This window comes from Corvus cornix, chromosome 1 (assembly GCF_000738735.6).
Source record: "Corvus cornix cornix isolate S_Up_H32 chromosome 1, ASM73873v5, whole genome shotgun sequence".
Classification (NCBI taxonomy): Eukaryota; Metazoa; Chordata; class Aves; order Passeriformes; family Corvidae; genus Corvus; species Corvus cornix.
In genome coordinates this window covers 91178628-91201861 of record NC_046332.1, presented here as the reverse complement: position 1 = coordinate 91201861, position 23234 = coordinate 91178628, and the positions used below count along the sequence as shown (strand labels likewise).

General features: G+C 42.3%; 1 protein-coding gene across 1 annotated transcript in view; it reads right to left on the bottom strand.

Annotated features, from left to right (window-relative positions):
• The window catches only part of SH3RF3 (SH3 domain containing ring finger 3), a 119396-nt gene that overhangs the window by 84173 nt on the left and 11989 nt on the right, over positions 1-23234 (bottom strand). The window contains exons 2-3 of the mRNA XM_039549452.1: positions 7187-7462; positions 42-137 (exon numbers count right to left, since the gene is read on the bottom strand). Of these exons, the coding sequence (XP_039405386.1) occupies positions 42-137; positions 7187-7462 (372 nt within the window). The remainder of the gene's footprint in view (positions 1-41; positions 138-7186; positions 7463-23234) is intronic.

The following is a 23234-nucleotide window of genomic DNA, read 5'->3' as shown; positions in this document are numbered from 1 at the left end:
ATGTCAAGACCAGCATCTACCACCATGTGTTCTAAACTTACCTCAACATAGAGGATAGGGAAAATGCCAATCTTGTCACCCAGCATTCCTTCTGCCCAGTTGTCATCCACCCTCCTGATGACTGTCAAAATTTCATCCTAAAATCAGAGATACACAAAATACATAATCAGATATTTTCAGTAGAAAGATGCCAGTTTTTAGTTACCCACATGATAGCTGACAGAGTGAGTACACAGAGGAGGTCATAAGCCAGGTAAAAGCGTTTCCTGAATCCTGGGCTAGCAGCATCCCTGGCCCAGCATCTTATCCCAGGCATCCTATTCAAAGTGCACTGAAGCACCCTGCAGACTGATGCAGCTCATGCTGGCTGTCAGCAGCTCCAAGGGTCTGGCCACAGCAGGTGGGAATAACTAATAACTAATAATAGGTAACTCCTGGCTTCATTAAGGGGAGAGAAGAATGTCTGACCCAAGAGGTCACCTATAAATCATAGGTGAAAACTCCTTAGCATGAAGTTGCCCCTGTGCATCCAAGAGTCAATTTGTGATGCTTGTCTGCTCCAGAAGACAATTCAAAGGGAAGCACCAGTACAGCAAAGGTAGTCCTGGAAACACTTCCAGCAAGGAGCATAAGGAATAGTACAAGGTGCTCAGCAACAAGCCTACACTGCTGACACACTGAATGTCAGCTTTTCTTTACAAAAAAATATTATAAGGTAAAATTGCAAAGCAGATAAAAAGCCAAAGATAACATAGTAAAAACCAAATTGCATCCACCTGTTGGATCAGCTTCAGTTCAGATACTAGTTCATTTCCTAAAACCAATGGCATTTCAATATTATATTTAATCTAGAGGACCTTACAAAAATTTCAGCAGATGATGAACTTCTTTGTGATTATAAAACAAGAGATAAAGCAAAGTACAAACCAAATTCATACTGCTCAAATTTTCTCTAGGTATAGTTCCAACCTAGAACGTACAAGTCATTAGGAAAACTCAAGTGTCTAGAACAAAATCCTGAATTTTCCCAGTTTGAACTACTCAGTTTGTCAAAGGATTTCTGCCACCATCCCTGTCTTCTGGGGTCATCATACTAAACTCAGGCTTGAACTAGCACTGCTTTCTAGAGCAGCTGTGGAAAGCAGCCCTCTCAATGGGGCTCTGCCTGGATGCTCAAATCTCCTATGAGAAAAGGAAGGAGTGGGCTGAGAGAAGCTGGGAAGTCAGCTTTGTTCCCTCACAGCATCCAATCTTCCTCTGCTCCTGTGCAGAAATTTACAAAAAAGAAAAAAATCTCTTCCTCCAGAAAGCTGAGACAGGGTTCCCTGCCAATCTCACTTTATTTACACTAGTCACTCTGTGAAAATAAGAGCTACAAATGGTCTACCATACTCCAGGTAACAAGATACTGATGTCCAATGGCCAGGCAAGGGCAACTGTTTTTTTGCAGATACTTCTCACATAGAAAAAACCCCACAAATTCCTGATCCAGGATGTTCAGACCATGGATTTGCATTGATAGAAAAATGACCAGAACAGAGATGTGATGTGATGTACTTTGTAGTTTTTGAACATGTGCATTTCGAACACGTGCACTCTGAAATAGTTTAAATGTTTCCTTTGAATTATTCATCTGAATGATCCATTAGGGGAAAGCTCATAGAAACGGCTACAAACTGAGTCCTTCAGCTATTTATTACAGCTGGAAGGATGCAAAAAGAATTTGTGCATTTAATTTCCTGAAGAAACAGATAGTGTTCCCTTCCAAAGCCCTGTCTGCACAGACCATTTTTGATCTGTTTAAAGAACTGACAGTAATGCATCTCTGCAAAGCTTCCACACGCTCTTACAAAAGACCAATTAGCATAAATTTAGAATCTAGGTAAAGGGTGTAAACGAGGAAAAAAAATGACTACCTCACTTCAGGGACCTGCTATGAGTGTTCTTATTTTTATATTTGCTCATTTCTTTCCTTAAAAGAGTTTTTTAAAAACACAAAATGTGATGGGTCTACACTACATGCACATATATAACCTTACATGTGTGTAAGTGCATACATATGGGTATGAATAGAATCATAGATTTTTCAGGTTACAAAGGACCTCTAAGATCATTGAGTCCAACCATTAACCCAGCACTGTATATAAATGTGTATATATATATGTATGTATTTGCATACACACATAAGAAATTAAGAGAAAAAATTTTAAACTGTAAAACCCCAGAAGCTTTCGACCAGATTTTGTTAGAGGCACTGTGCAATCCCATCCCTGGAGCAGGCTGTACAGACACCTGGCAGGAAAGGTTTATCCTGTGTTTACTTTGCTCAAGGATGGGGTGGGGAATGGCTGACCTTTGAAGATCCCTTTCAACTTCACCTTGTATGGATGCATGAAATCTGGAAGCACTTCCATGCACTGAACTTAGTTCGGCTCAGCCACGTCTGGTTGCTGAATATGGTCATATACGAGAAAAGCATCCTGAGATATGCTGACATTCAAAATGAGTATCTTTGTGGGAGAGCAAAGTGCAAATTCCTGAGAATTCCATTACATAATTAGTTTTAAGAAGGGTGTTGAAAATCTCCAGAATTACAGCAAATCCCAAAAAATCTTTTGAAATTTTTTATTATTAGAAAGTTTCTTTGAATTCGCAGCCAACGACATCATTCTATACAGTAAGCTGGTGAAAGCTTCAACATGAACTGTTTTAGAACCTTATATTAGCTGGATAGCCGTGCTACTTATAAATTCCTAGAAAGGTTCCCAAAAGGATCATGAATAGCAAAACGCCACAGATCTCTTGGCATACCACTTCAGCTTTCTGAACTTCACTATTTCACATTGACTAAATTGATTTCCAGGCAGCATAAAGGAATCCAAGCCTCAAATCTCATTTCAAAAGCCAATGGTATCCACTGTAGTTTGGACAAAGATATGTCATGCTCCTTTTATGCCTGTTGCTAGAGCCTTTAATTATTTGCTCTCTCCTTTCTCGAGTTTCTCTCTATTCATCAGGGCTGGATCAGCCTTGTGACAGGCATGTGGGACCTGCAGTTCCAGTTTATAATCATTATCAGAAAAGAAGTCAAAGATAGATCACTTAAAAAGCAATCTGATTGACAGAGAAATGAATCCTCTTCCTGAGAAAGCAGCACAAAATTGTGTCCAATAACAGTCATGATTCACAGCCTGATTTTTATTCTAGTCATTAATGGCCATTAACGATGCAATACAGAGCAGCTGTGCCTGCTATTCTGCAGAGATAACTACTCCATCTAGAGCACTGGGGAGATCTCAGCAATGGCAGGATGGCACCACGTGGTGCTTGGTGAGTCCAGCAACGGCACTTGCCAGCTGACACGAGAATCCCTGTCACCAGCTATTGCCAGGATGGTCCCTCTGTGAACAGCAAATGCTGCTGGAACTGAGTGCTAAGGGGCTGCTCCAGAGCTAGTTACAAGTATTGGATGTTGTTGCAGTGGGGATCCTGCAACACGCATATACCGAACCAGGAATCCCGTGGAAAGGAAATATATATGGACAGACAGATTCTTGATAGCTGTTTCAGAGAGATGTTTATTTCTCCAGCCGCATGGCCGGAGCTCTGCCCAGGAACTGTTCCAGTCACCGGACCAAGGGTCCTTCTGCCCGTGCAGGGAACACAAACCAACCCATGGGAATGAGGCTGAGCAGGGGCAGGGAAACCCCGTGTCTGTGCCCTCAGGGCCCCTCTGCCAGGGCTACACGGCAGGGGAGGGACCCCAACAGGATGTGCTGGTTCTAAGATTGGAATGGCTCTTGTTAGACACCACTGTGGGCTAGGAACAAAAGTGTTGGAAAATGAAGGAAACACTTGATGTTACTAAAAATGTGATCAGCAATGAAGCATGATGAACAGTTGATGTTACCTGGACAGGTTTGAGACTCATCTACCAGCATCACTCAGCCTTCTGATGGCCATGGGAAGATGCATGCAAAGGGTGGTCGAACACCAAAACAAACTCGTGGGCTGAAACTGGACTCAGTGTAAGGCTGGAGTAACTACACAGACAACTACACAACTACTTCAGATTTGCACTGCTATACCTGAGAGCAGAATCCTCTTGCACATGGTTTGTACCAGCGTTCATAGCCCAGAGGAGGACAGATTATTTTTTAAAACAGCAACAGCAGGATCCCAGGTCCATAGTGTGGTACCACGTTAGGAGAGATTAGAAAGCTAAGCCAATAAATATATCCCAAGGGCATGCAATTAGGCTCTGTAGGCCACAGCATGATTGCAACCACACTAGGGAACATCATGAGTAAAACTTCTGAAGCTACTGGAGTTAAACTGGTGCAAAGTTGACACAAGGCTGGAACCAGTTGTTACAGAGAAAAAATAACTGCCTGGTTTGGCTAATCACTGCTGAATGCTGAGGGAAAACATCAAATCTAGGTTGTTCTATCATCTTACAGACAATGCAGAGGAGAGAACAGAGGTGAGACCCTATGCCTGTAAGTATGGTTTATTTGGGAGGAGGACTTGAGGGAGCACAAATGGTGTACAAGAATGACAGATGGGAGCTTTGGTTGTTGCACTGGATACTCAAGACAGATTTTTCTCTGCCCCTCCTGATTTTATTCTTACACATACAAAATTATTACATTTGATCTATCTTTGGCCTTTTATTTGGAGAGTGTTGTATCTACAGGAGATGAAAATGGGTAAATGGCAGAAGTACCCTGCAGCACTGCTCATGAAGATCTGTGTAAAGTAGACTTCATTTCCTTGCAACACACCTCTGGAACAACGGAAAATTTTAATTTTAAAAAACATAGCAAAACAAATTAGTAAGAGGAAACACCAAATATCCTTCCTTTGTTTTCTTTTACTGTACCAATAGATATTCTGAGTGCATAGTAACAAGGGGGATGGGAAAAAGCAAAGCCCAGCAAAAAAGCAACAAAACTTAATGATACAGAAGATCCCTGTGTTTGAGTTTCCTTCTTATAGCTTCTCTTTAGAGGAAAACTCTTCTTTATTATATGTTTATAAGTAAAATCCAATCACAAGTGTCTGATAGCCTTAAATGAGTTGCAGGACACAAATAGGTTATATTAGTTTGAATAAAAAGTATGCCAAGGTAACCCCTCTGCCAGAGGAAGGAACAAATAGCATAAATGAGACTGAGACCTGGTCCAGCATCTTCAGATGCAAACTGAGACATTCAAGTGATGCATATTGCTCAAAGTGACAAATCACATCTACAGCACTGCAGTGCTCAGGGCTCTGTGCAGAGGAACTGACTGCATCAGCAGATAATCTATAATCTGGGCTAAACATGAACCTTCATCAGCACAGGTGACAGCTAAAATTAGCATTGAGAAAACTGATGAAAACATGATGGTAAAGTCCCAAGATGAAAAATAGATTATTCACTGTCGGGGAGAACAATAGGCAGGACATAAAAATTGTTACAAGGTGACAGCGTGTGTAGTGGAAGGAGCTAAAGTAGAAAACAGCAGCAGAAGAGAAACCAACCCCCCTTGGGGAAAACACAGTCATCAGGGATAAAAGGATGCCGACAGTAACACAAGGGGTGAAAACAAGGAAAATTGAGAGATTAAGAGTAGAGCTATACGACAGAAAGAAATGCACCATGTGAGAATGACACTGGACAGCCGAGAAAATGAGAACTATCACTATACAAAGGCAGTTATTGTAAAGGAGGTTTTCTAATCTATGGCACCAAATATATCAAATACAAAAGTGTCTAGGAAAGGACCCGCTCTAACAAAAAAGACCACAACTGCCTGCCATACCTATTAAATTTCTTAAGACTGAGCGAGCAAGGAATATTTTAAGTGGACAAAGAAGATTGCATCTCAGAGAAGACACCAGTGTACCTCTGGGCAGGCAGCGATAAAAACAAGGCACCAGAAAATATATATTTACTGATAAGGTCTCAGAGGTAACTTCTGGCTAACTTTCTGTTAGTGCATGGCTGTTACTTCTCACTAAGCAGCCCACTTTCTCGCAGAGATTCACAGCTCCAGGGAGGCTGGCTAGTCGCAGGGTTTGCAGTGTTTGCAATCAAACACTTCACTTGCTATGGAACAAAAGTGCTTACAAATCCTTTGTTAAATAAATATGAGAAAGTATACAGTCTGGGAAATTGCATTCTGCTGAGAAACACTGCATGAGTGAAAAAGATGTTACATTCGGTGAGAAAATTATATGCTGCAAATAATTCATTCAGCTATAATAAGTAGCTTCAAAAGAGGAGGTCAGTAAAATACTGGTGAAGGATATTTTTATCATCTATTTCATATTCATTTTCAGCATAACTGTTATTACTTTATGTGATACTATAACAGCCGCAGACAGCTGAAATAAAACAGAAAATGGTAATTAACAGGTTCTCCATGGCATTCGCTGCCATAAATTAACAATAGGGGATATACTTTATTTTACTGTGGGTTTCTTGATATCCATGAAACCCATCTAAGGTCAACACAAATTGCTAGGGAAGGGAGGGGGAGGCAAAAAGCAGGTGGGGAGGTGGGGGTGAAAGGGAAAACATGACATTTTAAATCCAAAGGAAATTACTCAGTTTTCAGAAATATCTCAGTTTTCTCTCATTCCAATGGGAATTTATTAAACATTTTGGTTTAAAAAAAACAAAGACTGTTTTTTAAATGTCTGCTTTTTACTGTCTTTATGTTCTTAAAATAGGAAATACTGTGATGTATTATGATGATAGTGTATTTCAACTGCTAATTGGTGTATGGTATGATGCAATATACATTGTGAAGCTGAATGTAATTTTAGAACACTGGAACATCTGATTCAATAAGGAACATTAAAAGACACATTTCCAATAGGTTTTTTTTCTGAAATTTGAGTCATTCTTGAGGAACATTTCAATGCAGACGAAATGCATGCTTTTTAGAAAAATGTTCTCAGAAAGCGTGCAGCCAGTTCTACTTGTTGAGCTTCACCAGCTTTATACCAGCCTTGCTACTCATGGCTCAAGCTATCTCACAGAGTAGGGTAGGCCAGGCAGGCCCGGAAGACCAGGAAGGTGTCCCACCAGTCCCAACACCCCTGTGCTCCTGACTCAGCTGCCAGCACCACATGTGCCCCATCACTCCCTACAGATGCAGCTTTCTGAACATTTTTTAAAAACCCATTCCCCTACCTTGGTGAAGGTCAGGCAATCCTTGTCTTGATCTTTATCCTTTATTTCAAAGTCATAAAGTGCTTTGCCCTGAGGTGGAGCTTGTGGGAGGGGCTTGATACACTGGATGTAGCTGGCAGGGAAGAAGCCGTGGTTGCCATTGAGCTCCCCATGGTACCAATTCTCGTCCACCTTGCGCCGCAGAATGATGATGTCCCCCTTGTTAAACTTGAGGTCACCGGGCTCTTTTCCCTCATACGTGTAGAGGGCTTTGCCGTAGGGAAGCTGAGAAACACTCTGGGGAAACAAAATAAACATCTTTAAGCAAACTCCAGCCAGCATGAATATCTTCCTTAGAGTAATTTTTTAGCTAGAAGCAAACTGATCAGCCATGATCATTTACCAAATTACCCCAATGACTGCAGCTGACTGCCACATAGTGCTGTCCACTGGATCTCAGGAAAACTAGGATGTATGTGATGATAAGCCTGAGAAGGCAGGTGTGTTACATCAGAGCAGGCACTGTCCATCTCATGTAGCTCAGCTGAAACCTGCAGTACCTCTTACACCACCATGCGGCATCACTTAATTTGCAAAATATCCTACATAAGCAGAACTATATGTTTAAACAAGTAAACTTGGACATGTCTAAAGGTAAAATATTAGATATTTTGACCTTCAGGGTTGCTTTGGTTTCTGGAGCTCAGAAGAGAGAAAAAACAATACAAGCTTGATGATTCACAGGGTTATAAAAGCTGGCAAATTGATAATTTTTCATTGCATTTGTTTGAGCAACTCAAAACACTTTTGAGTTTGAAGCTTTTTGTTTAGCTTTTGATTCTGTAACCAAATACTCTTATTTCTGTCAAAATCCCCAAGTCTTATGCTACTCACTACAGGCTACTGTAAACAGTTACAATATTCTTTGTTGATTATGAATTAATGTCCTTGTGGAAAAGTAGAATAGGCAGTTCTTTTAGAACTAAAAAGAGCTCTGAGGCTTTCACTCATTAAAAGAATTAAACAAGCTTACTAAAAAATCATGGCCCATGAGAAAAAAAAAAGCCTAAAAAGTTCATAGTTTGGTATGATAGAAAAGAGAAACCTATTTGATGGAAGCCACTTGAGTGTGAAGAATTCTTCCCAGAGTTCATTTTGTCCCAGTGAAAGATAGATTAGCTCACCCAGGCTGCAACTGCATGGACGTTTTGGTGGAAGTACTGGTTTATGCAGTCCTTGCCCTCCCTGTCTACTTGCTCCTCTTCTTGCTGAATCCCACAGAGCAGAGGCTAAGTAACTGTGTTGGACACAGCTTCCTGCTGCTTTGGTCTTATAACAGCTCTTTAACCCATACTAGAGTAGAAAAGGTGTATTGCTGCATTATCCTATTCCAGTTTTCATTTTATTTAATTCAAACTAAGAGTCAGCTTGCAAAGATGTAGCAGCATGTAACATGGGTATGTTAGAGGGGTCCTGTAAAGTCAACCTTCCATAAGAGCCTTTTTTTTTTTTTCAGAGCTGTATTTACAAAAATGACACAGTTTTCTTTGCATACACATGCCTTTAAGTAGTCTGTTCCCTGCTGTGCATCATGCTTGTCAGTGGGGTGTCCTATAGGGACAATGAAAAAGTAAAGCTATATTTAATAAAACACCCTGGTATTCCCCCAGGTGTTTCTTATGCCTGTACTTCTGGATGACATTCCTGTGCCTAAAATAACACTCAGATGCTTTCCCTGGGGGAAGGTGGAGTGGCCTGACAGCAACACTGCATTTCCAGAAAATGAGATGCTGGGATGACTTTTCACGGTATTTGTTAAAGCCAAGGGTGGAGGCGTTTTTCAATCCCCATGGGTGCAGTAAATGGACTGCTCTGGCGGGGTGGGTTTTATGCTCCTACACCTGCATCTTTCAGCAGGAGGAGGAGAAGCACAGCCTGCTGCCGGCACCTCCGCCCGCTTCTGGGCGCCAGATGGTCACTGAGGCAGGCAGACACCACACTTATCAAAGAGTAACTTTCTTGAACGCACCTTCACAAGCAGGCACTAACCTACTCATTTTTATTTATTAGGAAACGCTTTAGTAGCTGCGCAGGTCTTGGAAAAAAGATCTGTGCGACAGATCTTTCTGCCTACAGGCCACAGTGAAGGAGACAGGCAAACAGGCACAGCTCTTCAGAGCACTGTCCATGCTGTCTGGAGGGGCATTTAATTTCATTCAGACGTGTCCTCAGTTCTAACTTTTCTCATTAGCAATTTGCAGTTCCTCTTTTTCCTCTGTATTCTTCTGCATTTTGCTGTATCTGAATGGAGCTACCCACTTAAAGACCAGGTATTTTGGAAGCACCTTCAAACATAACTAAAATAGCATAAAATCAACAGCCAGCTAACAAAGCATCAAACAGTTTCTGCCAAATCAGTGGCAGCATCCTACTGATATTTTTCTCTCTGCCAGGATGGTTACTTTCCCTGAAAGCAAAGCTTTGCCCCCCCTACCCAGCATTTTAAAGATTAAGCATACAATACCATCAAACTCCTTAGGTAAGGCATAGATTGCATTACTGATTTGAAACTAGAAGAAAAACTCCACATTAAGCTGAAAGACTACAGAGCCTTGTAGTAATTTAGAAATAAAAGGTTCATTACTCTAATTCATGCTGGGAGAAGACAATTTATCAAAGTAAGAGTAAGACTTCTGCCAGGTGCACAGTGCTGATCCAGATACACGCCTGGCAAACACACTCTGTATCACTTATCCTAGATGGGACCTTCCTATTCCCAAGATCTTTGAAGCAATTCAAGGTCAGATCAATTTCTTTACTTTTTAGCCACTTTCTCTTCCCAAGCCTCATTTTACTGTGTAAAAAGGCAACAGCCCTCAGTGCTACAGAAAAAGAAAGTGGATTTTACTCCACTGCACACTTCACCAATGAAATTCTTATGCAATACATGCTGGGCTTTTATTGGTAATTAATCGATCTGGCTAGAAGATGATTCAGGTCTCTCTTTTTACCTTCACCTGATGCAAATGAAGACTTTTAAGAAAAACAAACAAACTGCCAGATATAAATTTGAAATCTGGCATTGTTTTATTTGGAGACCTTAATGTGGGAATTTGCAGTTTAGGTGCTTGTGTTCTTCTCCTCTTTCATGGGCTTATCTGTGGACCATGTCACCCAGGAACTGTCCTACACAGAGCAGATCTGGGCAACTGACAGTGGGAAGGACTTCCAAAACAAATTGCTCCAATTGTCAGCTACTGCTTTTCTAATTCTGAATCACAGCTTTTCAACTAAAAACTCTGTAGAGGCACTTCTTAAGGTGAACACATTATTTAGTGGAAAAGATACCCTTCTACTGAAAAATTGCTGTGATTGAGACACTTCCCAGCCTTTCTGTAAGGTTCTATGTACCCATTTTGATTTGAGCATCCCAGGTAAGCCTTGCATTAACTGTGGCCCAGGTACCAGTGTCCTCTAATCCTTTTCAAATAAAGCTACTTGTCCTGTTCTAAAGCTTTAAATGCCTGCTCAAATTGAACAAAGAGAGAAATCTAATAACACAATTACAAAAAAAAACCCCAAAAACAAACCAAAACCCCACAAAAAACCGAAATACCACCAACCAACCAAAAATCCCTAAACACCCAAAATAAACTCTTGAAGCTTCTTTGATTATATATTCTGGCCAAAAGATCTAGCTTTCAGTGGACTTTTCAGGGTCAGATTATATTAATGGTCCCTAAGAAGCATATTTTTCTAAGTTTCCCTTTATTATTCCTACTTTTGGTTAATTCATAAGTGAGAAGCAAATCAGATTCAGAAAGTTCCTCTGAACTACACCTGAAAGGAGGGAGCATTAAGCATCTTTCAGAAACAGAATAAAAACAATCTCTGCTGCTGTTTGCTAGTTGTAATGTCGCTCCTCGTGAACGGTTATGTGATTCTTAAAAACCTTCCTCTGATCTTGATTACCTTCCTCATTGCCAAATCTTTGTGCAGGCAATTCTGGCTTACCCACCCCCCTCTTCTTCACTTGACTTTCCCTATGCAAAGGAAAAGTGGTCAGTCAGAACTGACATCCGACTGACGTGCAAACTCCCCAAGCCCTGCTGGTGAGCATGTCCTTCCCATTCTATGTTCAAAATCTTGGCTCATGCCCTGTCCTATTTCCCCTCAGGTCTTTGTTCCATGCAGCAGCATTTCAGTCAGAAATCATCACCTTCAGAATGCCCAGGTGGTCTTTCCTATAAAACCTTCTAATCTAAAACAGGATATAAAGTATCATCTAAGAGATCAGACAAAAGCAAAGCAGACAGGCAAGGTTTAGGGGAGACAAAGCACATAGATTCTCCAGCAACTGCAGGAGGGCTCACACCTTCTTCTTGCTCCCTGCTTCAGCAGAGCAAAACCTCCTTACCCTTCCTCTGCCCACTCCATGCATGAGCACTGCCACACAACAGCTGGTGGACAACACTGAGACACTGCACTACACCCCCAGCATGCACTTCATCCCCCTGCTCCACTGCCTAAGTCCCTGCTCATCCATGGGGCCCCATCTTGGCATCTTCTGCCTCACTATGTCCACGGAGGGGAACTTCCTTTCCAAGCCTGGCCCCAGCAGCATCATGCTGCTCCTCTTCTCATGGCACCCAGCTCCACCATGGCCACTCCTGCATCCAGGGACCAGTGTGGTGGCAACCTGGCTGTCCTGTGGGGAGCTCAGCAGAGACCACCACCCCACTGCCTTCCTCCAAGCCAGCTCTTGACCTGTGCTTCACTGTGAGGAACCCCTGCCATCATCCCCTCCCCAGCTGCCATGAAATCTGATCGGGCATAATGCAGGTGGCTGCAAAACTAAACAGCCTCGACAACTGACTGCCTCAAGTAGTTGATTTGCCCTGCTGGTTTATTGTGAAGCTAACTGGCATTTGGCTATGATGTGTATTAAATTTCAAAATGCTGTGTGGGTGTGTATAGAAATAAAAAATGAAAGAAAGGAAGAAAGGAAGGGATGAAGTCACAGTCAACGGCAGCAGCCAGTTTCTTTTTCCTGCCACTAAATCCATGCTGGCACGATGCTGAATACTGCCAAAGGTTTCTTTTCTATTTCAGCAATCAATACTGACGTAAAAGCCTGAAGCGTTAATATGCTGAAAATCCCCCTTGCAGAAGACTCAATGATATGTTGGCAACTCAATCATTCTGCATTTGTGTTTCAGCAATGTCAAATGGCAGCAGTTAAGCAGAAACCTGCTGGCAAATTGACAAACAACAGCCATGAAGCAATTAACTGGCAAAGCTGGAGCATTCTTCATTATGTATCCTGAAGAACAAAAGGAATGGGAAAAAACCCAAACATGCTTGCTTCCAATAAATTCTCCCAGTAGAAAGCTTAGTAGAATGTGAGCTGCACAGATAGAGTAGGTCTTCAGTTTTCAAAAGTTACAGAAAATAAACACTTTCCCAATGTTCTCAAAAGCAAGGCAGGCTCCCACGCCTGCCAAATTCTGTGTGCAGGACTCGATGGAGGAGGTCACTACTTAAAAAAACACATCTAATGCTTGCCCAAAATACCATGCAAGTGCCTATAAAACAAGAAATCAAAAATAAAATAAACTTGGTCAAGGCTACTAAACCCAGGCAGAAATGCTATGATCCAACCCTTCTATCAAACCAAGTTTGTGTTTAGATCCCTGAAACCCAAGAAACCTCTTGAGCCTCCAGCTACATCTGCTCTCTACAACAGCAAAGCAGAAGATTGTTTTTCTGCAGTGTGAAAACCATGTTAATGCTGAAGGGTAATTTCTCTTGCCCAAGGTCTTGCCTTGTGCAGCTCAAGCTGTGCAAAGAATGGAAACCTCAACCTCTTGGCTTCAAGGGCTTCCCTTGCACATGGGGATCCCCCACAAGAGGCAGGTGTGATGCTGCCAGCCCCATGGGGCAGCAGCATCACCTGACCACTGTTTCAGGAGGATGAAAGAATCCAACAATTGAAGAAAAGCAAAAGGTGGAGGAGTATTTAACTCCTCCTTCCCTCTGCTCCATGGATCTTGATCACAGTCAGAGCTAAAGCAGGAATGGATAAAGCCAAACAACCTTAGAACACGCTGCTGGAACAGCCTGATAAGAACACTGCTAGGGACAATATTTTTTTTTTTTTTAAACCTGTACATAAGCCACTTTAGCAAAACACACTGGCACGCTGCTTGTTGCAGTCCTTCAAAATTCTTCAACATCTATCTCCATATCCCCCATCCTCCAAATATATTTCTGAAGAATCTGTTCCTCTACATGAATGTTTATACATTTATCTCTTTCATCAAGAACTATCAAGTGTAAACATCCAAAGTAAATTAAAAGTGGATAAAGAAGAAAAGACACAGAAAGGAAAAAGTAATGAAAAGTAATTGAAAGCATGCACATCTCAGTGGTAAAATACAGTTAAACACAAGCTATTACTATAGAGCATAAATAATAATTAAAACACATACTGCTAATTTTTTGCTTCATTACTTTGAAGCATCACACATTACTCTGAATCTCCCAGTCTACACAAGCAAAGATTCAGTGGCAATGGTTTGGACTGAATTTACATTTTCCAACTGGTAGGAAACTCCCCACGAGCAGGCTGCGTAACACTTCAGCATATGGTTTCCTGACACCCGTAAGAGCTCTGCAGAAATCCCAGCAGCTGTGCTGGAGAGGACAGGGGTTGCGTGATGGAGCATCCATCAGCAGGACTGCTGAGGAGGAGACGGGCTACTCCCTATTACTGCCCTATTACTGGGATCTTGGCATCCAAAACACCCATTCAAATCAGCTGAGAGCAATTTAAATCATGAGCATGAAACGCCCGCTTGGATCCCTTTAGGACAGAAAAGTGGAAGGCAGTCTGGCACAGCAAGCAGCTCCATTGTGGTGGCAGTGACAGCCGTGTCTGCCGGACTTGGCAGGGGCAGCAAGGGCTGTGCACTGCCCGCTTGCTCCTCGCCATCCTGCCCGCTGCACTTACTCTCAGTTTAACGTTTTTCCAGAGCAAGGCCTTTCACTTAAATTAAAACACGTCACTTAGCCCTGGGAGGCAGGAGAGAGCACTTGTGCGTGCAACGAGCTGAAGAAACAAGGGATTGAGGCAAACTTCAGCCAGTGCAGTTAAAACAAAAAATGTATACTACCACCAGATCTCTGACCTGCAGAGTTTCTGGCTTTTGTCCTCAAGAGGAACTTTCAGGGTGACAGATCATAAATCATCATCATATCTCACAGCAAAAACTCTCAGAAGTGCTTTGTCTTCTGTATAAGATGGTTTGTCTTACGTACAGCCATTCAGAAGCACAGGTCACCTGTCCACCACATCTCAACAGTGACACTGCAGCATTTGCTTTCACAGAAAGCTAATAACAGGAAAATTAATCAAAGAGAATCTAATTTTGCACAAAGAAGCAAAGACAAAAACTGGTTATGTGCTATTAGTCAGCTCTGTGTGACATCAGTAAAAGCCTGAAAAATCACACTTTGCACGTACAACCTTTTTGAAATCAACTTTGAGAATAAAAGTAGTTAAGATGACAATAGAAACAGCACCATGGAGAATGAAAACTGAATGTAATCACTTATATACTCTGGAAAGTGGCATGTTTATTGATAGTGCCATATAGTTATTAATTAATCATAATAAAAATAAACTTCTTAACTAAAGCTTTACTGTATAATTTGGTTAAATGAAATGGTTAACTAATGGTTAACTAATAGTTAGGCCCTGATCCAGGCCGATGGTGCTGCAGATGGGCTGCAGTCCTTGTGACACCTGAAGACTCATGCAGACAACATGCACTTGAGCTGTGCATGGCTCCCACCTGGAACAGAAGGTAAAATGCTTTTCCAAAACTAAAAGGTCTTGGGAATGTCTCTACACATTTGCAAGAGGTAGCCTTTATACATGGACAGGAAGTGTCCAAACAGATTAGGACCCTATCTGCCATTTCCAGAAATGACTTCTGCAATTAGCATGAAGATAGCAGGGGAATTGCTCAACAGATGGAGCACGAAGGCAGGCAGGTACAGCACATGGGCACTGCTCTCCAACGAACAGGGAACAGCAGCGCTCACCACCCCAGAACAGTACGGGATGGTGTTCATCTTCTTCAGCAATGGGCCACTGGAGCACAAGCTGATCTTCCAAGACAACAGTGTCTGCTGAGGTTATTTTGTAGTTTATCTGGCAAACAGGCACAACTTGTGTTTCACTTTGTAATATCCATCTTTGTACACAGCAAGATAAAAGAATGTTTCCAAGTTTCCTTTAGCAAATGCAGCTGATGCATGCAGCACAACTGAGAAAATACCAGAGGGCTTTCCACTGCACAGCTTGTCACAAAGGTCTGTCTGGGATTCTCTGCTTTACCAATATCAGAGCTGAGGTTTACAGTCCAATGCCATTTCTCTTAGAAAGATTCACAACTTGAATGCAAGAGTGCATCTGATCTCATAACCATGGCTAATAGCTTCACGTCCTCTGCACATCTCACATTGCTTCAGCCCCTCACTCATGTCCACCAATATTTACACATTCAAAGATCCCTCTTTCTTAGTAACCCATTGTATAAGTGAAGTCTTTTCAAACTACATGCTCTCCTATTAAACAGCACATGATATTCAGGGTCAGGTTGGATTTCCAGCAGTGAATTCACAGCCATTGCTGCCCAGGGAATCGGTGGGTAGTACCAGCCAGCTGTTTAACAGTGTCAGTGCAAAGTCCCTCACGTTCTGCAAAACCTGAATGCTTCCAAACTCTCTGCTCTTTAATAATTGGTACCATGAACACTTATGGTACATGCTGGCACATGCTGGCATTGTGGGTCAATTTCTGGTTTCAGTTGAACCACTTTAATTCCGTTGATCTGATGAAACGGTGTGGATGTATAGAAAATTCCTACCTGGTCTAAAGCTTTATCTTACAAGTAATCTTCGCTGAAACAAAGCTGAATGTCTGGCAGCCTCTACTGAGGAAAATATCTAGTGATGTCTCGTGCTGGCCATAGCCTTTACAAAACCTAGGTATGTTCTAAGATATCTGTCCTTCACCTTTCAGGCAGAAACCATTCACTGGGTCCTAAAGACCAAATTTGACCCTTATAATCCTGTGCAGGGATCTCATTGAAAGGATTGGCTGCTGTGCACAGACACTTCAGAGCAGAAGCTGGTCAACGAAATCCCAGCCAACAGCCGAGACAACTTCTAACCCAAGTATGCAGTGTGGCTTCCTGAGAAACCATCAGACAAAATATGCCTCAGCTCACTGCCTCACAAGGTCAAGAGCCACCAAACATTTCCTGAGCCAGGGCTTCAAGAACTGGTGGTGGGTTAACACAGAAAGAACCCACAAATAATAGAAAAAAACATTTTCCAGTGCAACTATACTAAGCAAACTGACAGCCATGTTCTATTTGAACAGTTCAAGGAGAAAAGACAGCAGAGTTGGCTACATTTAGCTGCCAGAGCCACCAATACAGACATGCTACAAATCAAATAGGAGCTCCCTTGATGATGCAGAGAAACACAAAAAAACCTCTCCTTATATTCAAGGCATTACAACATTATGTATTTAAGGCTGCCTTGTGTTCTCAATTCAAAGTGTGTCTTAAAACCTTTAAATAAACATGAAATCTCTCATTGATTACTCCCCAGATGACACTACTTTGGGCAGAACCATGGCTCAGTTTTCCCAGCCACCTGACAGAACCAGTCCTTGCTTGCTTTTTAATAAAATAGATGAGTTAAAAGTCAGTTCCCTGTGCAATTTTAGAGCCTTAAGTTATTTCAGGCTTTTTCACCTCCACAATGGCAGCATTTACAGCCCTGGAATTTTCCACAATTCCTTATGCTGTAGGTCACAGCAAGAAAAAAAAGAACATTTTGGGGAAAATATGAGAAGCATTGCATAAAAGCCCATAACATGAATCTCTGCTGTAACTGCTTCATTTGATCTTTCCTGGTGGAAGCTGACGAAGCACGGGATTGCTTACATTTTCCAGCAATGTCTTTGTAACTCTGCTATCCAGCCCAATACCTCTGGTTTACTTTCCAGCCTTTCCACATCTTTCTTTTTGGCTCCTTGCCTTGTGACTCAAGCGTTTCCTAAGCAGAAACCCTCTCCCACCCCAGAAAGGACTTCACAGTCCAGTCCTGCTACAACTCATCAGAGCTGGGTTTCCTCCTGACAGAGACCAGGCAGGTCACAGCTCAGAGGTCCTACTCCCAGACCCTGCTTTTTTGGGACTTTTCTGTTGCAATTTTTTCTTTCTCATCTGGACTACAGGGAGAGGAGAGGGGTAAGGAAGGGCCTGGAGATGAAGCTGCCCCAAAAAATGGAGTGGGCAGCTGTATTTAGCATCTGGCAAAGCTCCCAGAGCTCAACAGAGGGAGCCCCACTCCAGTGAATCTTGCTGGGATTGCTACCAGTAGAGAGGAGACTTCATTCTTTCTTTTTTTTCTTTTATTTTTTTTAACATAAATAAATGCACACCAGGAAAATCTTTCTCCTCTCTTTCTCCCTCCCTCCCTTCACAAAAACATTAACTTAAAGGTTACACAAAAGCTTCTCCCATCATTTCAATCACTGAGAATCAAGAAAATTGGCGCCTGAAACAACACAAGCCACTTTGGCAGCCTCAGCTCACAGGCTGCAGCACTCAAAGAAAACAATCTAGAGAATTTTAAAAATTAAGAATTTTTTAAAATTAGTCTTTCTGAGGTGACACAGGTGGGGATCATTCCTCCATACTGACACTTGCCTTTACTGAGGAGCTGAGGAGTCTCTGGAGCTGTCAGAGTACTGCAAGGCCTGAAGGGTGAAACAGGGATGGTTTTTTACAGGGGAGGGAGCTAGGTCACTGCCAGGGTTTCCAAGGAGTATGGGAGAGGAAGTATTAGACAAAAGATCATGAAGACGCTCTGAGATGGGAATGAGATGAAAAAGTGCCCACCCAAAGAACCTGCCTGTGGTGTCAGGGTGGCCGGTAAACTGAAACAGCTAAATGGATGAAGGATGAGAAGCCAGCCTTGATTTTTATTTCTGATGAAGAGGAGGATCTGAAATACCTATTTAAACACCAAACTTCTGCCAAAAATCGCATTTGATTTACTCATGCAGCTTTTACTTTACGCTTTATGATAAATAAATGTGGTGCCTAGGAAGCAGTTCTTTCTGTTGTGTCTTTTTCACTGCATGTGACCACAGAGCAGATTCCTGCACTATAAAACTGAAAATATATCCTCTGCTTTCCACTTGTCCAAAGTTTTCATAAGACAGCTTTAAAAAATGTACTCTTAAGAGAACTTTTTGAGGTGGTATTCACAGTTTCATAAATACTGTAATATCTGAACTGTGCCTTCCCTAAACTGACAGGGCGTTTGATAAATGCACCGTGGACTGCGTGCACAGTGGAGCTGAAGAACATGTTTCCTCGGTAGCTCAGTTGTAAACTTCAATAGCTGGATAAATTCCCATGTCACTAGAGAATATTTACAACTGAACCTTATTTATCAGCAGCGCGCCCTTACCAACAGCCCACACAAATCCTGTTACACAAAAACAGCTATGGCGCTTTTCTCATAGTTACATGAAAATCACAGAGGTTTCTTTTGCACCAGGACAGGTTTTACAGCCAGTGAGATGAAACTGCATTAAGAGATGCTAATGTTGAAATATTCTTGGCTCAAAGTGTCAGCGTGAGAGGAGCTAGCTCATCCACATCTGCACTGTGTGAGCAGCCTCCTCGTCCCTTTGCTGTTGGAGACCTTCTCAGGTGAGAGCCCATCGGGGGTGTCCATGCTCACATTGTCTGAGGAAACATACATGACTACCCTCTTGCCAGGAATTTAGAGAGATTATTTCCCCTCTGTTTGCTGCAATTAGCAATAAGAAAATATCTGCTATCCATTAAAAATGAAAAATCTGCTTTTTAAATCACAGCATTTCAGCCCTGTTTATCAGACGTATCCCTGTGGTTGTTATTTACCCTCAAAGAGGACCTTATTTTTCAGAATCCCTGCCCACTCCTTGGTGGGACTGCAGGCTTCCTGACATCCCACATCCTGCCTCCACTTTGTTCTCCCATCCAGGTCCCTTGCCCCAAAATGATTCATTAGCTGCAATTTAATGACACACGCTTTCTTCATGAAGATGATTAGGAATTGCTTTCAGGCCTCAGTTCTGATGACAGGACAGGCTGGCACCTTCCTGCATGTCAGCCAGCTGACTGCCAGGAGGGCTTTATTCAGCTCTGGCTTTGACGTGTGCCAGGCACTCAGGACAGGGGTGCCCCACTGTGCTGAAGAGGTCAAAGAGCATCTCGCACTCCAGTGCCACCAGTCCACACCTCCTCCGGGGTGGGAAAGGCCCCTCCACTGCTGCACCGGGCTCCCATTAGGAGCAGTTCAGCTTCTCCCCTGGATGGAGCAAACCTTTGTGCAGTTTGATGTTTGGAAGCACCCATAGTTGGAGCAGACAAGGAAAACATCAAGGAAGATACAAGGCTTCTTAATGCAAATCATGCTTTTATACGATTCTTCCAAATCCCCTTTGGGGAGAGGAAAGTTGATTATCTACAGAATATGGGTCAAATTTATGCCTTAAGGATCTTTCAGTGCTTTGGCTGCTTGCTGACATAGTACGGGGCTGCTTGGTGCCTTTTCAGGTTAATGCTTTCAAAGTGCTGTCCCTGGGCATCATCATCATCATCAATTTCATAGTATTACTAAAAAAATTAATTTCCTGCACCCACTCCCAGGAGTTTCTCTCATGCTGAACTTAATTGATGCTTCCTCCTGCACTCTGAGGAATGATTAAAATGAATGCTGCACATGTTAGGAAGCACCTTGGATTTCAAACTCTGCATGGTTTCTAATTAAAGAGACACACAGAGGATGCTTGTGCTACATTTCACTCCTCTCTAAGGCTATTATTATTACATACATTTCAGCAGTAGTCAAAAGAGTCTCCTCTACCTCATATAATAGGATCCTGATTTAGACTGGATAATCACCCATCACTGATCTGGGTGGAAAATGTCTTTAGGAAAGGGAAAAGAAAAGGCTTGTGCTGTAACCAGCCCTCTGGCAGAGAAATTGATACTAATGACTGAAGTGTTTGAATTTCTGGATAACCTGGAGTATGTAGTATCCAATGTTCAGCACTGATGCTAATGAAGAACAGTAAAAGAGAAAAACCAGCTAGAAAACCCCCATCATAACCAGGGGTGCCTGATGCTCAGATATTTTGGAGGAAAAGGCACAGGTACATGAGTGTCAGCACTACTCCCACACTTCCCTACCCACCATCTCCCTCCCAGCTTTCTCGTTTCTCTGTGCCTTGGTGATAAACACTTGATTCCTGGATAAAACTGCCTGACTTCTGGTACAATTTCTGAGATGTTGGTCACCTTTATCTACCTCAAGAAATTTCAGGACCCAAGTGGCCGGGGGGAAACAACCATCACTGAAATCTCACTCCAGTTAGTTAGACATCTGCATCACCAACACCTGCATTTGACATCAACAAAGCTGCACAACAAAGATAATACCCCTGCTTTTCTGTGAGAAAATATGGGGCTGTAAACCTCAGAGGGGAAAATATTTCACATAGATGTGTTATTAATAAAAAGTCAGCTCATAAACCCTATCTTGCCAAGCTGTGCAGTCATTTTGAAAACTAGCAGGTATACCTTGCTAGATGCAATGACCTTACTGTTTTCCAAGGCCAACTTCTGACTTTGCTTACATGAATGTAAATAAATCAAGTGCTCTCCCACTGCCCGTAATGACAGTATTCCTGACTGTCACTGCTGTGGCAGCACACTCAAGTTCTGTGGCAAATGATACCAGGGAAAGTGCTATGATCGCAATCTCATACTGCATTGCACGCACCTTTTACCACCAAGTAATATTTAAAATAGGGGATCCATTTGCTTTTCCAATGTCTTGTAAAATGCTACAGGTTATAAATAATTCAAACCAATAATAACAGGATATCTGGGTATTTCTTTTTCAGGTTTGAGAAGGTAACTGTCTAACTTGGTGAAATAAACTGCTTTTACTGAAATAGTTTGCTGGTAAGGCAATGGTTATCAATTAGATACACTGCATATTAGCAATAGAAAAAGACTTGACAAACTTAACAACAAAGCAAAACAGTGCTGGTGTATACATTTTTATTACTTATTCATCTCTGTATGGTTTCAAATCCCTTCAGAACAGAACTGAACTCCCGTGCCTCTACCTTGGGTTAATGCTATAATCATGGGGATGCTGTATAAAACAGGCTTCTCTGTTCATGTAATGAAACTGAAAAGTATTTTGCTTTTGAAAGGCAGATTTTAGACACAACTTCAGGAAAGGATTAGGGTATATCTCATGAAAGGAAGAAGAGACTTTGGCCCCTGAGAGGGGCAGAAGTAAGACATACAATCCTCAACACTTCCCTAGCAGCTAAATCAGCACACTAGCTTTACCTCTCCCCTCCTTCAGCTAACACCTCAGGCTCCCAGCCTGCCCTAACCCTTCTCACTGGGATTAGGTCCCTATTTCAGGACAGTGACTAAGGTATGGAAACAAGACATCTGCAAAACACAGGCAAAGAATGGAGTTCAGTGTTGCTTGGAAAAAACATAAAGATACCCTGAAAAAGACTACATCTTGTATTTCCATGACATCAAAACCAATTCAGCTTTGTTTCTGTTCCCATTACACATAATTATTCCATCATACTGCCTTCAGAAAGCTATTCATATTACGTGTGTCATGTGACCTCAGCACATCTTAAGACTAAAGGTCTGGAAGAGCATTTTGTGAAATAGCAGAGAGTGCTCTGTGGTCAGGTGGTCTCCCTGAGCTGCTGGAGAAAGCTGCAACTCCCTGGACTCTTTCAGAAATGGGACCTAGAGGAAGGACTTTGAGAAAGAAGTGGCCAAGGGTGCGATTTTTTGATCTGTGAGCCCATCTTCAGGCAAATCTTTGCTGGTTAATGTGTCTGTGGGTTTAGCTCCCCGAGCTGCCTCCTCAGGCTGCGAGATGAGGGCAATGCTCTGCACAAGGAACGCAGTGGGACTTCACACCTCATGGGAGGGCTCAAAAGGGAACCAGAAAGTCCTTTTAGAGCAGCAGCCCCCAAATGGGCTCCATAGGCTTATCCCTATCCTAAACACACAGTTTCAGTATGACAGTGACAGTTCCAAGTCTGAGAAAGCTCACTGGGCCTTTCACTTGAGCAGATGGGAATTACTATGCTGTATTTCTAAGGAAGGGAATTTAATTTCCATGTCAGGCCAGTGCTTTCTTTACACCACCTCATCCCCCTGCCCACCAGAATCCCAACTAAAGAGTTGTCCATATCCTCATTTAAATGTTTCTATGGATTTATAACTTGAAAGATTATGTCTGTGCTCAGAAATTATACGTAAGTCCATTACAGCACAACAATAATTCAGCTGTAATTGCCTAGCAGTGCAGGTTGGAACAAAGTGAGTATGAGCAAATCCAGAATGTGAGCAAGTATGAGAAAAGTCAAGAAATAATGGACAGACACCCCTTTGAGACCACAAGACTCCCACATGACCTCTGAGTCTAGTCCTCTGCAATCAACAAGAAATGTCGCAATAGATTCATTTCTCAGGTTCTCAGCCTTTTTTTTCTACATGCTCCACTTCACCACAGGCACCAAAGCACCTTCAAATCCCTCTCATGAGCTTAAAGAACTTAACACCAAGCAGGAATGACCAGAAACTGCAACTTTCACATGGTAAATGAAGACAGCAGGAAAGAGCAGAAGTAATGCCGATGTCCGGCTCCTGATGAAGAAGGGAGCTCAATGAAGTTTGACAAGAGGCCTGGCTTGCCACATGAGATGATAAGTACCAAGAAAAATTGAAAAACATATCACCAAGGTACCTTGTACCCTGAGCAGAAGAGAAAGCTTCTTTTGGACCACAGATGAAAAGAATGATGCAGGCCTGAGCAGACACCTGCTATTACTCTGTGCCCCAGTGCACCCTGACCTGTGTCCTGGCTCCGG